The sequence below is a fragment of the Triturus cristatus genome, chromosome 4_1 (genome assembly GCF_964204655.1).
Source record: "Triturus cristatus chromosome 4_1, aTriCri1.1, whole genome shotgun sequence".
Lineage (NCBI taxonomy): Eukaryota > Metazoa > Chordata > Amphibia > Caudata > Salamandridae > Triturus > Triturus cristatus.
The window spans coordinates 414,709,181-414,726,320 of record NC_140585.1 but is presented as its reverse complement, the minus strand read 5'-3'; the positions used below and the strand labels follow the sequence as shown (position 1 = coordinate 414,726,320).

The following is a 17,140-nucleotide window of genomic DNA, read 5'->3' as shown; positions in this document are numbered from 1 at the left end:
ATGGAAAGCTGAAATAGGAGACTTCGACGGCACAGAATGGCAAGAAGCCCTTTCGTCCCCCAGGGAGGTGGTGATACCATCAAAACTCAAACTAATACAACTAAAAATGCTACATCGCACTTACTATACCAGAACTCTCCTATATAGGCTCAAGCGGACAGACTCGCCGCTATGTCTTCGACACTGTGGAGAGGAAGGGACTCTCTTTCACACCCTATGGACCTGTCCCATGGATGTCCAATACTGGATGGCGGTAATGCGTACACTTTCTCAAGTTTATGAAAATCACGACTCTCCCAGAACCAAGGAGATGCCTCCTTAACATATGGGAACCCACAGATCTTAACCGCACAACGCAAACATGGGTAACATTAGGCATGAGGATGGCAAAGCGAAACATAGCACAGAGATGGGGATCCGGACAGCCCCCTACCCTCCCCCCGGTGGTGCAGGGACATGGATACTACAATGATTGCTGAAAAGGCAGTATATGTACATAGAGGATGCCCCAAAAAATGGACTCAGATATGGGGGGGTGGAACAGGTATCGTGGGGATATATGCGAGCCCCCGAAAGAGAACTCAGAATCAGAAATTAGTGATTAAGAAGTTGAGGGACGGTTGTGGCGGTGTTGAGATCCTCGATGGGGCGTTAACTCGGAGGAATGGTATAAGATGTGATCATATCAATGTATTACTGTGTCAGATGTTAACTGAATATACATGTATTTCTGGAATGATCCTCATTATAAGCAATGTAAGATTGTTATGAATGCGCTTGAAATATCAATAAAAAGTGTTTAAAAAAAAAATATCGCTTGTATAACTTAAACGCAGTCTCTCAACTGCTTACAGGTGGTACACTAGTGCTGGATCCAGGAGCCAACACTGACCTTGAAAAAGTAACGATAACCCCACTTACCTGCTAAGTGAATTTCCTCCCATAGGATAACATTGGTGATTTGATTAGAAAATGTCAACTTTTTTAAAATGGTAAAATATTGCTTAAAAAAATCACAACAGTAACTAACACTTATTTACTCCCTGTTTCCAAGAACTGTCCCAGGACTGAATCTAGGATCCAGTCCTGGAGTTAAAAAAGTAATCCTTAAAGTAATCAATTGCGTTTAACTTAAAATTCCCATTGAGGCCAATGTATTATTGTGTTGCCAATTGCAACAAACTGTAACTATTACATACAAAAGTCAATTGCCTATTGCAAAGTATTTAACTAAAGCATCTCATTCTGAGAAAGTATATTTTAATACCTATTGTTCTAAAATAAAACAACCATATATTTTTATACGAATCATTGGCCTAGAGTTCAGTTCTTGAGTGTGAGACCATTTGCTGACTGTACAACAAATGCTTTACACTGTCCTCTGATACTTCCTTACTGCTCGACCAAGCTACCACTTTAGAGAGTAAGGTTATATCCAACTTTAGACTCTGCCTGACCTCTGGGGACTGTGGACTCTGTACACACTGTACCTATTTGGGAGCAGTATATACAGAGCCACTTTCCTACACTCTTGCAGTGCTGATAGGCCTGGCTCACAGGAATGTGTGCAAAGTAGACTTCACTTTTATCAGCACTAAAAGATGCAGGCTGCAGCGGCAGTATGGCTTTTTGGTGTCTCTTAGGGTGGCACAGTACTTGCTGCAGCCCTTAAAGACCCTCTCTGGTCACAAGACCATTGGTACCACTGGTACCTTTTACAAGGGACTTGAATGTGAGCCCGAAGTCTGCCATTTGTGGAACCAGGCACTGGGAACCTGGTTAGCAGGTACCCAGCGCGCACACACTGCCAAAGATGCATCAAAATCAAGAAAAACGTTAAGGAAGGTAGTGCAACAGACACCCACTTTCCTACAGCGGCTACTTCAATTAGAGCCTCCAATGCATAGCTATCCTGGGGAGATATCTGGCAGATGTGGTCCGACATCTCATCTCCGAGTATCTTCCTGAGGACATGGGAAAAAAAAGGCAAGAGATCCTGGCGGAAGGTAAAAAGGCCTTTTCCAAGATCATTTGTTGCCCTGGATATTTCTTCCACAGCCTTGATGGCTGGAGAGGCGATATTGAGATGCCATGGTTGGCTTAAAGCAAGTAGATTTCATCCAAAGGTACAGGCCAAAATACTGGACTTGCCATTCGTTGGAGAGTATCTTTTTGGAATACACGTCGACGACACATTGCTAAGTTGCTGGGAAACTTACTACAGAGGAGGTTACAGCCCTTTTGAGGCATGGGTTATGGCTAGTATATCTCCTGACCTCCGTTCCAAAAGTCGTTTCAGCCCTACGTTCAACAGTTTTTGCTCGCAATATTCAGCTCCTTCATACAGGCCAACCACAACGTCCACGTCTTATAGACGGCTGGGACTTAGCCCATCAGCCTGGGAGTAAAGTCTCAGGATACCAACAGGAGACTATGAAGTACCGCAGGCTTCTCACCACAGTTCCATTTCAATTTGGTCACAAGTTATCCAAATTCTTCAATCAATGGAAGCTCATATCTTCCGACAAATGGGTGTTCGACGTATACCAGCATGGTTGCACCCTCAAATTTGTTCAGAACCTCCGAAAGTTCATCCACAGAAGACACCCCATCCTCCTGTTCGAATTCTCAAAAAAGAAGTAAGATTGCTCCTCTCAAAAAAACGCAATAGAGGAGATGCCGCACAATCAGCATAGGTTTCTGTTTCCACTTCTGATCAGTCATCTAGAAAGTGAAGGCAAGTAAAGGATCTCAGGTTATTGAACAAGTTAATAAAAAAAGAAAACAACCTTTCAGGATGCTCTCACTTCTGGAGATTTTGCAGGTGATGGATACTGGGGGACTATATTTCTTCCCTCTATCTACTGGACTCATATTTTCACTTGCCAATAACCATGTTGGAGTTCAGGAGTAAATGAGACAATCCAAATGTTAAGCTCTGTCTTCCGAGGGAAACTGGTGGTCACTTTTCTTTCTCTGACTGCAGTGTGGGATGATTTATGTGACAATGTTGCGATGTACTAGTTAATTTTTTCTAGCACACAGCAATATTTAAATGTCAGTTAATGAACTGAACAAATATTTCAGAATATACTAAGAATTCGGAAAACCCAAATGAAGCACATTTTTCTATACTTCAGAAGTGTGGAGGAAGCAAATATTGAATGGGATCAAAACAGTCAATACACTAAATGTCTGTTTCCATACACTATCGCTGGTGCGCTGTATAGTTTTATCAATAAATTCTATGCAATATAATGGTAATTTTCATTGAAAATGTGTTGTCTGTAATGGCAGTACGGTAACATACTATGCATACTCCACTCCTCTTTACGCCATACTGCTCTGTCACTTTGTCCAGGTGCCGTTTAAAGGAGCTGGATGGTCTAGGAAACGTTGTGCCATTATCATCCTGATATTTAACTGCATTGGCCCCTTTACATCACTGACACTTGCTGTCCGTCTCTGCTCCTGGTGAGATCAATGGCAAACTACATTGTGAGAACTGAGGGACTAAGCTGCCTAGGATGCAGAAGCACAGCTGTATACCTTTCAGTTTTTCACCCATCTAGTTTGAAGTTCAAAATAGTTTGTAATTTAAAGAATTATTTGAATAGAAAGTACCAAGTTAGTAAGATCTTAGCTTGTATCTCATTACTCACCTTATAAGTTGCTTGGTGGCTTGCACCTTGTAAGCCTCAGCTGTGATGGCGTTTTGATACAGAGTGATAACTTTTTGAAATGGAGAACATTTAAAGTACACTGCTAATCTGCCTTCCTTACACAATACTATTAGACTTTTGAACACCAAAGGGGACAGTACTGCTCTAAATGCCTTTTATTTTCAGATACACAAAGTCCAGCAGCGTGTCTTAGTGAAGAAATCTCTGGCATTAAAATATGGTGAAGAGCTTGCTCGTGCAAAAGCAGTGGCCAGCCAGGAAATCGGAAAAAGAAAACAGGAGCAAGACAACTTTAGAGTAAGTTAATGGAGACCTGATACCTTTGTTTCCAGTAAGCACTTTACCCAAAAAAGATTTTTCTGACAATCCTTGTGGAAATGTAAAAAAAAAAACAAAAAAAAAAAAAACCCTAATGTTTTTGGATTGTTTAAGAATTCTTTCTCGAAGACTTTGTTTATAAATTCAGTGTTGCATGTGCTCCAATCTAGTCATCAGTGTTTCAAGACATTAAAGTGTAATAATGGGGAGAGGCGCTAGTCTAACTACTACGGCGGTCGACCTCAAATCTGGGTAACCAGGTTTGAGTCTCGGCAAGGTCATGCAGCATCCTTTGATTCTGGGCAAATTACGTAATCTCCCCATGCCTAACAAAAATGTGTTCTCATGTAAAACGCAACTGGTGCTCGTGTAAAGCGCTCTGATACCTGATACCTTCGGGTGAAGTTTGCGATATATAAAAAATGTTACAAAATGAAATAAAAAAAAGAATGTATTTTTGTTTCTATAGCCAAATAAAATTTCCAAAGTGGATCACTCTCCTGCGTCCAGTCCGAAAAAGAATGCAGCTGAATTAATCGCTTTAGAGAAAAAACGGTTACAGAAATTGGAGTACGAGTATGCCCTAAAGATTCAGAAACTGAAAGCGACTCAAGCTTTTAAAACAAAGGAATTGTCACTTGAAAGTCCAGCCCTTGAAGTGCCTGCATTTGTACTTCCACAACCTTCACTTCATGACCTCACACAAGACAAGATTACTATTGACACTGAAGAAAATGATATGGATGATGAAGTACTTTCTACCTCAACCAGAGAGCGAAGGCGGTCTTTTCGAGAGTCCACTTCTTTTACTAAGCCTAATCTAAAGCACACAGAAACTCTGCTTAACAAAGAAGCAATTTGCAAACCTGCTAAAAAGGCATCAGAAACACCTGAACTGTTTCATGGTTTGAATATCAATGAACTAAAGAAGCTCCATGCTAAAGCAGAGAGTCTGAAGGAGTTGTTGGCAAAAAACCTTTCCCTGACAGTGCCACTGACAGCCAAGCATTTGTGTGGAAAGGTAAGTGAGCTTTCTTTACTGTTTTGTTTTTACTTTATATTTGTTTTTTTTTTTAACCCTGACGTTCTAGTTTATTGCAACAGCGTTCATAACTGCAAAAAGAACAATTGATGGACAGAAGGCAGAACAATGTCATACATTCACCCCAGTACAGAGTTCTGGGCCGAAATCCATTGTTTTTTTGCTCACCATGCCATTCCAGTTTAGACCCAGTCATATGCAAATCAGTCTTGACCATGTGCCCAATGGGAATAGTCCAGCCCCAACTGCATTGTGCAGCATTCAGTCCATCAATTGTTTCTATTGCATATATCGCTCTAAATGGGAAGGGTATGCCCAGACGTGGGTTCTGTGGTCACTGCACCACTGGATTCAAGCTGGCCTGGCTGATGAAGGGTGATGCCCCGAAACCAGTCCCAGGATGCTTGTTTCCGGTCCAGGGAGGACCTGGCTTGGCAGTTCAGGCTGGACTGTTCCCACTGGGACCACGGTCAAGACTGATTTGCATATGGCTGGTTCCAAACTGGGGTGGTGTGGTGAGCAAAAGAATGATCGATTTAGCCCAGATCCTTGTGACTGGTGGTGAATGTTTGCATTGTCCAGCATTTCGCCCATTAACTTTCTTTTACAGCGTTCAGAACGCCATAAACAGTTGTGGTGATTGTTTCACATTTTGATGTTTACTCAAAGCACTGAAGTTTGATTCTAGGTTACTGTATTTAGCAGTAGGTGCGCTCCTATTAGAGTTTTAGAAAGTGATTTATCCTTTTCTTTTAAAGGATGTTTTTAGGTCTAAGTTTAGCAAAGGAAAACGTTTTCCAGATGTGTATTCCTGAAATGATATATTTTATGGTAAAGCAAATAATAATTTGCCTATTTATTTTTGCCTAAAGTAATTAATGTAATTGAGTACGTACTTGGGCTAAGGTTACAGTGGCAAGGCATTCTGCTAGAACTAAACATCAATGACTCATCATTGCTTTATTCCAAAGGTAAATGTTTGCTTTAAGTGAGATTAATGGCTTTTTTCATTACTTCCCAGGAAATTTCTCTAAATATGGATATTGTAACATCACACACCAAGCATAGTGAAATAAAACCGTTTCCTTTTGGACCATATCGTAGTCCTCTCCTATTTTTCAAATCCTACAGGTATGCAATTTTCATTTTCTCTTATGCCGTTTTGAAGTGGCCATGTAAGTTAATCAATGTATACATGCAGTGACTGCTAAAAGCCTATTTAATGGTACTTCTAGTTTCCGTACTCTCCAGTTAGCCTATTCCAGAACTTGACTACCTGATAATTTCTGAATAATATAGATAAAAGTTGAAACTGACATACACCCATGCTCAGCTATCATGCCGAACATCTGATTAGCAGACCTACTTTTCAACAGGAGTTTTTTCTTCCCTCGAGTTTGAGCAGACAGCCCTTAAGGTTTTTAGAATCCCCATACACTTAATCCTTAAGTTCTTAACTGTATAGATTCCTCATCCCTCCCCCCACCCCCAATGAAGCTCCGTGAGAGGGCGCCTCTTTTGACATGGTTAGGCCCCCACTTTTTGCCTGGAAAATGATGTGGTTTTTAATTTGAAGTGTACAGGGTCCCTGCTGACCAGGTCACCTGTGTCAGAGCCCCTTCCCTACAACTGTACCATGATTGGCAGTACTTCAGAACCCCCTGTAAGTCCCTAGTAAATGGTACCCCAGGTACCTAGGGCACTGCAGCCTGTATGCCTTTGTGCAGAGAAAAACAACAAAAGTCGACAGGGCACACTGCTTGTGTGCCATGTCAAGCAGCATTGTCTAAGGTATAGGTTAGTCACCCCTCTAGCAGACCTTACTAGCCTAAAGGCAGGGTGCACTATATCTCGGGAATGGATAGATCTGCATGAGCAGATATACTCATACAATATTTAAGCCTATTCTTAATATTGTAACTGCCAGGGAATTCATGAAGAATACATGCACTGGCAACTCTAGTTGCCCAGCACCATGGTGGCTGCCTGAACCCATGAATGTTTGGTACCAAACAACTTCTCATAATAAACCCACACTGACGCCTGTGTTGGATTTATTAGAACATGTACTGAGAGGGCACCTCAGAGGTGCCCCCTGAAAATCTACCAACCCTGGTTTGGTCTCTGATTGGTTTTAGGCAGCCTGCCACCACCAGACATGTTTCTGGGCGCATAGGGAGAGAGCATTTGCTTTGAGGCCAGAAACAAATCCCATCCTGGACAGAGGTAGTACACCTCCTCCCCCAGCTTCAAAGTCATTGCCTCCTTTTTGTAATGCGACCCCAGCCTTTGCTGTTAGCAGCATATGGCAGACCCTGGTTCAACCCCCCAGGTGTGCCTCTCTTTGTCAACTCAACCCCACAGCTGCTGAAGGTGAAGTGAAGCACATTTTCAGTGCCCACAATCTTGCAGATGATGGGACTTAACCAATCAGGGCTAGGACTATGCCCCCCTCCCCCCACCACCCCACAGGAGGGTGGTATAATATAGGGTGTAGACACCCCAGGTAAGGGACCATTGGTCCCAATCTGTCACTCCCCTAAATCTAGTATTTAGGTGGCAACCACAAGCCCTAAAGGTTAGACTCCGGACTATCTACAAAGCCCGGACAGAGAAGAGTCGCAACAGCAAGAAAGAAGAGGGACCAGTGACTGACTCTTGTTCCAGCCCTGATGACTCTGCTACAAAAGTTGACTCCTCACAGGACGACTGCCTACCTTCAATAAACTGCATAGCTGTCCATTGCAACGTCTCACCCTCATGGTCCAGTGTGGGATTTATTGTAACATGTACCATTCACGGGTGCTTTCTGAAACCCTATCCACCCTGGTGTGGTCAGACTGGCTGTAGGCAGCCTGCCACCACCAGACATGTTTCTGGACCCCTGGGTGGAGAGCCTCTGCTCTCTGGGACCAAAAACAATGCAGATCCTGTGTGGAGGTGTCATACCTCCTCCCCCAGGATGGGCCCAGTGCTCGAGAGGGAATCCTCAAAGGACTGCCGCCTTTGCAATGTGACCCCCAGCTGCTGCTGCTACCTGCAGATGGCAGCCCCCAGTTTACACCCCCACTTTGGGTGGGAAAACCATCTTGGGGAGATCCCTCCTGTCCGACTAGGTCTATGCCCCCTCCCACAGGAGGGTGGTAAAATTGAGGACGTAGGCACCCCAGGTTAGGTGCTCATTGGCACTACCTGCTACTCCCCTAAAACGCCCCTAAATTTAGTGTTTAAGTGGCTCCCCAACACCTGGAAACTAGTTCACTGCCGACCTAAGCAGGCCAAAGATGACGCAGTGCAGTGAAGCCTGAAGACTGCTGAGTTTCCCCAGCCCTACTGGCCTGCTCCAGGTTCAAAGACCCTGCGAAGATGATGATGCTGGTCATGCAGCCAGCGTCTTTCAGAACCTGAGGAAGACTGCCTGCCCTTTGGCACAGACCAGCGACTCCAGAGGATAGCAGCACTGTCCCAAAGAAACCTATAGAAAGGACTCCGGTGCCCTCCGGATACACGAGTCCTGCCCACTCTGCACCAGACAAGTCCATGTCCAGGTGGACCACTGATCCAAAACAGGAGTAGTCCACCAATGCTGGACTCCATAATGACACCTGCAGCCTGAATCAAGAAGCTCCACCTGACTGCGTCCGGCTCCGGTAAAAAAATAAATATATATAATCCGACATCTAAAGGCACCCCTGCACTTGAAGCACCTGGGCCTTGGTGACCTGAACTGATGGTGCCCCTGTGACCCCCTACAATCTCTACTTACCTCTGCTGTTGTTGGTCTCCCTCCTGCAATGTCCGGTGCAACGCCTGCAGCCTGTTTGTCCGAAGCAAGTTCTCCATTAAAAAGCATTAGGCGCCCGACGCTGGGATTTCACTCTGCATCCGGCGGCCACCTCTGTGTCGCTGATGGTAAATGATTGGTGCTAATTTGTGGCCACCCCAGTGCTTGGTCTAGCCCCCGAAGTTTGGCTCCTTCAATCAATATACCCACCTGCAAGCAGTGTGGTTTTCAGAACCCATAGTCTCCATTGAAATTCATTGGGCCAAACTCAGATTTTGACCTCTGCACCCGGCCTCCCTTTTGCCGCTGGTGGTGCAGTTTTGTACTCACCTTACCCTTGCTGATCTTTAGTCCTGAAGACTGATACTGTAAGTTTGATGCTTTCTCCATAGCATAAGTGCTAAGTGTTGACTTTTAAAAATCTAAGTAATTTTCTTGCAAAACGTACTTACCTTATTGAAAAGATCTTGGTCTTGACTAAAAACTCGAGGGAAGCTTATTTTTATAAAATTGGTGTGGAGTCGTGTGTCCCTTATTGTTAAATGTGTGTGCAATAAATGTCTTACACTCCTGTGTTAGGCCTTATGCTGCTCGCCCACACTACCACTAGTAAAGCATTTTGGGTTTTCCATTGTGCCCTGTACACTTCTGGGGATTCTCTGGACTCTATGCACTGTATAATCACCTTGTGGTATACCATATACAGAGCCAGCTTCCTACAAGTAGTATCTGAAAAACACGTTCGTTAGATTCCTCACCTTAGAATATCCCCAGGCGTCAATCTGGATCCGGAAAGATTTTTCGTCAGCAATACACTTGCGCGCCGCTAGGCGTCGTCTGCGGCTCTCTGTCCGTCGTCGGCGTCATGATCGCCGGAATGACGTCGTCTGAGTACTTAGACGCCGCCCTCGCGTGCTTGCGTCCGTTCTTTTTTCTGCGCCAGTAAGCGCTGATCCGGGAAAAGCCTACCCTTTTTGTCACTTTTTGACTAAACTTTTTTGAACTCTTTTGGTTCCATTCTTCGTCGACCTCGACTCTGGTGCTGATAGGAATCCCTGGATTAAAGGCTTGTGACTGCTGTTACCGACTGATGTCGGTAACTGACCACCACCGCCGGTGCCTCTATTGCCTCGGGGCCGACAACGATGTCGAGTCGTGCCTGGTCTGCCAGGCCTTGACTTCGAAGGCTAGGCGGGAGTGGTCCCGCAAGCTGCTAGAGTTCCGGCAGTCTGCTCCACGCCGTTCAAGGTCCCGGTCGAGGAGGAGGTCGAGGGACCGGTCGCGGAGCCGCAGCCATCACCGCTCGTCGGGGTCCAAGTCTTCGCGATCCGGTAAGTCGAAGCAAAGCAAGAAGTCGAAGAGGTGACATCGCTCTTCTGGCACCCCTCGCGTGACTCGGCTGAGGGTTCGGTTGGCACGCCGCAGGAGCCCCGTCCGTCCCCATACCCTCCGGTCCCTGGGACTGAAGCGACTCCGGCGGAGGTCAGTGCCTTCCTCATGGCCATGAGGAACCTGGCTCCGCCATAGACGCCTGCCGGTGCGCCTTCGGGCCTCGCAGTTTTGACTGGGAGGCCTAGCGAGCCGGCGGCTCCGGCACCGTCATCTACTCCGGTCCCTATGCCACAGGTCCCAGAGGGATTCTGGCCTGGATCCCAGTCGGTGCCGGTCGACCTCACGACTCCTCCGGCGCCGCCTTCAGACTATGCCGTTCCCCGGTTTAGTCCCAGTCCGGGCCCGGCGTAGGAGCGGCGCCGCACCAGACGCCGATGGGTGGCAATTTCATCTTCCGCCCGGCTCTGATCATTCCACCTGTATACCAGGAATCGGTTGACGGTGAGGACTGGGAGGGGTCAGAGGACCCTCTGGCCCGGCAGGGCCAGTCATCTCAGGACTGGGCAGACGAATTGGGGGATGCCAGTGGTCTTGACACCTCCCCTGACACTGGCTTCATCTCTCCTCCGACCGTGGCTTCGGAGGAAGGTGCTACCTTTACTGTGGTGCTGGGCAAGGCGGCAGAAGCCCTTGGGCTGGAGTTGCCTGCTGTGGCCGTGAGGACTAATCTCACTGAAGTGCTCCAACCGTCACCAAGCTACTCAGAGCCTCTGCTGCAGTTCAATGAAGCACTGATTGACGTTCTGAAAGGCACCTGGTCCAAGCCCTCCACAGTTCCTCCTGTGGACCGGAATGTGGCCCGGCACCACCGCCCTGCACCGGGCGACCCCAGTTTTCTGCGCCCCACGCCCGAGAGCCTATTTATCCAGGCCTCTACCTCCCAGACCTCCTTCCCGTCCGCTCCCCCGGATCGGGAATCCGAAAGTTGGAACAGTTTGGGATGAAACTTCTCCTCAGTTTGGGGTTGCGGTCTATCAACACCGCGTGCCTTTTGGACCGTTACTCCCACTCCTTGTGGGATACGGTGGAGGACGTGCTGCCCGGACGCGGCTCACGTAGGCTTTTGCCGAGGGGCGGGATGCGGCACGGCATGCAATCCGATGTGGACTGGACACCATGGACTTGCTGGGCAGGGCAATGTCTACCATGGTGGCGCTTCGTCGCCACACCTGGCTGCGTTCCACGAGTTTTTACGGGGATGTCCAGAGCACCCTCATTGGCATGCCCTTCGATGGTAGTTGCCTTTTTGGCGACAAAGCGGATAGTACGCTGGAGTGCTTTAAGGACTCCAGGGCTACGCCCAAGTCCGTGAGCCTCTCGGCACGTGCCCGCAAACTTACGCTTTTTACCCCTTGTGAGAAAGTGGCTCTGTATATACTGTTCCTTAATAGGTACAGGGTGTACAGAGTCCACAGACCCCAAGGGTTTAACAGAGGTTAAAGTTAGATATAACCTTACTCTCCAAAGTGGTAGCCTGGTCGAGCAGTAAAGCAGTATCGGAGGACAGTGTAAAGCATTTGTTGTACACACTGTCAGCAAATAGTTCCACACACTAAATAACTGAACTCTAGGCCAATGGTTTGTATATTAAAAATATATGCTTGTTTTATTTTAGAACCAACACTTGGAATTAAAATATACTTTCTCGACAGGAGATGTTTCATAAAAATACTTTTGTATATGCAATAGACTTTTTAGTAAACAGTTACAAGTAGTTGCAGTAGGCAACTCTATTTCTAAACACAATACATTGAGCTCAATGATAAATTCAAATTATATGCAACAGATTACTTTTTAGATTACTTTTGTAATTCCAGGCTTGGATCCTAGATCCACTCCTGGGTCAGTTCTCAGAATCAGCTGTTGAAAATCGACTTTGGTACTGTAATGATTTTTAACTAATATTTAGCTATTTCAAAAGTTAGCACTTACAAAATATTTCAGAGCAAACAATCAATGATTCCCTATGGAAGGAAATGTAGGTTACAGGTACAGTAGATTATCGTTACTTTTGTAATCCAGTACTGGGTGTCTAGACTCAGTACTGGGACCTTTATCCAAAACAGCTAAGTAATTACGTTTTCGGTAGGGCTGGGGCCAAAGCAGTTGGTGTCTCCCTCTCCTTTGCAGCTGCAGGGCAGGTCGTCTTTTCTTCTCGCTCTTCTTCTAATTTCGGAATCTGGAATCTGGGGAAGGAAGGTTCAGGGTGCCCCTAAATACTAGATTTAGGGATGTTACAGGTAGGTGAAGGCCAGGGACCAATGGGTCCTTGTCCCGGGGTGGGTACACCCCCTATCCTGCCCCTCTCCTGTGGGAGGGGGGCAGTAGCCTAATCCTGATAGGGTAGGGCCTCCCATCTTCAAGAAGGCGAGAGCCCGGAGATGTGCTTCACCTCGCCTCCCCCACCTGAGGGGTGGGGTGGGCAGGCTGGCACATCCCCTGTCCTTGTATGCGGTTTCCGGCCAAGCTTCCCGCCAGAGTGGGGGGGTTGCAGTGGCCTGGGGAAACTCCTAGAGGCGGCAGGCCTTTGAAGCTTCCCTTTGCTCATCCTGGGGGAGGAGATCTATCACCTCACCCAGGATGTGCATTGTTGCAGGCCCGGGAGAGCAGGGGCTCTCCCACCCAGGGGTCCAGCAACGTGTCTGCTGTGTGGCAGCCTGGGTAGCCTCAGAGCAGACGTGAATTGTAGGTTAGTTGTAAGGGGGCATCTCTAAGATGCCCTGTGGGGTGCTTGGTACATTAAATCTCACACTGGCATCAGTGTGGGTTTAATGTGCTGAGAAGTTTGATACCAAACTTCCCAGTCTTTAGTGTTGCCATTATGGTGCTGTGGAGCTCGTGTTTGACGAGCTCTCAGCACCATGTACTCTTAAATGGCAGCACTGCACTTACAGTGCCCGGGAATGGATCTGGGTATTGTAGGGGCACAGGGCTATTGCTCCTGTGCCCACACCATGGGCATAAGGCACCCAGCCAGAGGGGTGACTGACATATGTCTTGGCAGTGTGGGTTTTGGGCATGGCACACAGATGTGTGCCATGTCGACTCTTCATTTTGTCCTGCAGCCAGACACTCAGCCTGCAAAGGCAGTGTGTGTGTGTAAGGGTACAGGGCCCCTAAGGGTGGCACAATGAGTGCTGCAGCCCTTAGGGGTCTTCCCTGGTCACAAGGCCCTGGGTACCTAGGGAACCATTTACTAGGGGCTGACATGTGGCCAGGGTTTGCCAATTTGGAGTTTGTGTGTTTTAAGGAAGGAACATAGGCCCTGGGCACCTGATTGGCAGGAGTTCAGGGTACACTCAGTCAAAGTACATTTAGCAAAAAGTGTGGGCATACCATGCAAGAAAGAGGGCACTTTCTCACACCCCTTTCGTGGCCAAGGAAGGGGCGCCCCCTCACGTCCGCCTAGCCACAGGCCGCAGAACCAACCTCCATGCAGTCGCGGACGTGAGTTTCGCCGAGGCGGTACAGGGGGAACAACGTGCCAGTCCGTCCACATCTACCCCAGCAGCATCCGCCTCAAAGCCCTCCTATCCGAACTTTCAGGCCCATTCCACGCCAGTGGGAGGCAGAGTTCGCCATCACCTGCTCCACTGGCGTTCCATCACGTCTGACAGGTGGGTGCTGCAAATCGTCCGAAGGGGCTACTCCCTCCCCTTCGAGGCGACCCATCCAGCCATGCCACCGCAGTGCCACTGAATTTCTGGGGATAACTTGCAACTAATGCAGGAGGAAGTTACGGCCCTCTTGGCCAAGGGGGCCATCGCGCGCGTTCCTGGTCCAGAAGTAGGTCATGGTTGTTATTCCCACTACTTTCTGGTTCCCAAGAAGGGCAAAGGGGGCCTACGCCCTATCTTGGACCTCGGGAGCGTCAACGCCTTCCTCCGGAAGGAGAAGTTCAAGATGCTCACCTTAGCTCGGGTTCTGGCTGCCCTGGAGACTGGATGGTAGCGTTGGACTTGCAGGACGCTTATTTCCACATCCCCGTCCTGCCGGCCCACTGGCGTTACCTGCGGTTCACGGTGGGCCAAGAGCATTTTCAATTTACCGTGCTCCCCTTCGGCCTCACCAGTGCCCCTTGGGTGTTAACTAAAGTGATGGCGGTGGTCGCAGCTCATCTGGGCAGATAGGGTGTTCCAAGATCTTACTGGAGGGGGAGAGATCTGCCTCTGAAATTATAGATTGCACAATGGATATTGCTAAAACCGGATTTCGACAACTAACGGGCGCAGCTGTGTTACGGCGCCAGGGTTGGTTGAAGGCAACTTCCTTCAGGCCGGAAGTACAAACCAAGGTACTAGAACTTCTTTGGCCCGCATATTGATGAGGCATTACAAGGTATTAAGAAGGATACCTTCAATACTAGGACCGGTGAGGCCCTAATCTCCACGCACAGTTGCGTTTAGGTGGATACCTTGAAACTTCTCAAAACTGTAGTTATTCTTAAACAGACTCAATCCAACATTGTGGTGAATAAATGAAAATTTTTTCGAAGCAATATCTCAATGATTATAGCAATTTATTCATTGCAAAAGTAATTGTTGATTAAATCTTCATTCATTTCTTCGTACAAATCCAAATTACACTCTTACAAGAAGTTCACTTTTTGTAAATGCCCAATGCATTTCGAGCCAACCGGCTCTTCGTCAGGGGCTAAGTATCTAAAGAAATAAATAAACCGTATATATTTACACGATAAACGTTACAATGATGGCAAAACATCAGTTTGCAAATACATGATCAAACTCAAAATTTCATAACAACATTCCATGCTGAAACACGACTGGGTAGTAAGTTCAGTGACCGAATAATGACCCAAAATGACCATCACCAGGAAATGTTTGAATAAAGTTGTGTAAATAGTGAAGAAAGCGAAAAAAACGAAAACCCAATGAAACTGTTACCTTGTAGATCAATGAAAAATCGCTGTTCAAAACGAAGAATTCAATCTGAAAACAGAACACACTGAAATGTCGTTTCTAAACAAAGAGAAAGAAACTGACAAAAGCGATAAGATGAAAAATCAAATGAAAAATCTTACCGACACAGTACAACGTGGTCGATTCAGTGAAGAGGAAACCTATCCGACTGCTGGTTCAAAAAATCACCAGGTGAAACTCATAGCGGCATGATGGGAGCATGCGCTTATATCAGAGCATATTAGACATGAACGAGGTGACTAAACAACGATGGGTAAAACTATCACGAGAAAGAAAACTACAATGAAAATAAACAAGGTGACTAAAAATACGCAGGCTCTAATCGAGGTTAAGGCTAACTCCTCTATTGAAAATGAACGAGGTGACTAAACGCGTAAGCCTGAAACAAGATGGGGGTAATGCTCGCGTGCATACTGTGCTGCTAAACTGAAAATAAACGAGGTGACTAAAAACGAGATAGATGGTGCCGCCATCTTGGAAGAGAGCGCAAAGAACCCATAGTGAAAAAATACTGTATTAATGGTAGAAGAATGGTAAAAAATACAAAATATACCGCGAAAAATTAAAGCATATATTGGTGGGGTCACTGGTCAGGGTAATCTAACCCAAGAAGAATGGTTAATCACATTGGTATATGTGAATATGCAGTACTATCCTGATACAAAAAAAGCTCTAGCACACATACATCATAAATAACAAGCATAGTCTATTTTGTCATTGATGCCTTTTTCCATTAAGGTGTCCAAACGCTTGATCCAATAGGTCTCCCTCTGTAGGAGACTTCTAGTCAGATCTGTGTCTTGACATTGCTCTACTCTTTCTAGCACAGAGAATCTGAGTTGGGCGATACTGTGCTTTTCTTCGTTCCAATGCATAGCCAAACTGCTGTGTTTATTGAATGTTCTGATTGTACTTTTGTGCTCAGATATCCGTGTTTTAATTTTTCTTTCGCTTTTGCCCACATACAACTTGCCACATGGACATTTGATGTAGTAGATGAGTTTGTTTGAATTGCAATCAGAAGTGTGGTGAAGTTGAATGATTTCTCCAGTGCATGGATGATTTAATGTGTTACTGATGATAACATTATTGCAATGGATGCAGTTATGACATTTACTCATTCCTTTGTAAGCGATGTTTCCTTGCTTAATTGGAGTATTGATCATTTCTTTAATATTTTTTGCGCGTTTATAAGCAAACATGGGAGGGTCTTTAAAAATGTTGTGAAAATCAGGCTCATTCTGTAACAATTCCCATCTTTTAATGATGATGTTCTTCACTTTACCAGATACTGTAGAGTATTTTGATACAAACACTTGTCTAGTTGTCTGCTTTCGTGGTCTGCTTAATAAGAGACTGTCTCTGTTGAATTTGGATGCGCGTTGTTTGGCTGATTCAATCACTTCTATAGGGTATCCCCTGGCAAGATACATCTGCTGTTGGAGTGATAAATTCTTCTCCGTATCCTCTGCAGTGGAGCAGATCTGTTTTATCCGCAAGAATTGAGACAATGGTAGGTTGTATTTTAGGCTGTTGGGATGGAAACTTTGGAAATGGAGCGCACTGTTCACATCTGTTTGCTTTTTGAAAACCTCCGTTTTTATGTGACCTGCTTCTTTGGTGAGAATGACATCAAGAAAAGATATTTTTGTCGGATCAATTGCATGGGTAAACTGAATGTGTTCATCAATTTGATTAAGTTGTTCAATTTTGCTTTCCAACATTTCCTGAGTGTTAATCCAGAGAATAAGTATATCATCAATGAATCTGCAATATAGCAGTAAATTTCCAGTCCATCCGATATCTTTGTAGATGTAGTCTGATTCAAATTTAGCCATGAAGGTGTTAGCATAAGCCGGAGCCCCGGCAAAGCCCATAGATGTGCCTTGTTGCTGCAAATAAAAATCATTATTCCAATAAAAGTAACTGTGATGTAAACAAAAATGTAAAAGTTCCAGAATGAACACTTTGTCTGCTCTGA

The 17,140-nt window shown here is 46.0% G+C and overlaps 1 protein-coding gene across 1 annotated transcript in view; it reads left to right on the top strand.

Moving 5' to 3' along the window:
• Positions 1–17,140, top strand: part of ZFC3H1 (zinc finger C3H1-type containing) — an 844,920-nt gene that overhangs the window by 228,852 nt on the left and 598,928 nt on the right. The window contains exons 14-16 of the mRNA XM_085652529.1: positions 3,849–3,980; positions 4,471–5,022; positions 6,065–6,174. Of these exons, the coding sequence (XP_085508655.1) occupies positions 3,849–3,980; positions 4,471–5,022; positions 6,065–6,174 (794 nt within the window). The remainder of the gene's footprint in view (positions 1–3,848; positions 3,981–4,470; positions 5,023–6,064; positions 6,175–17,140) is intronic.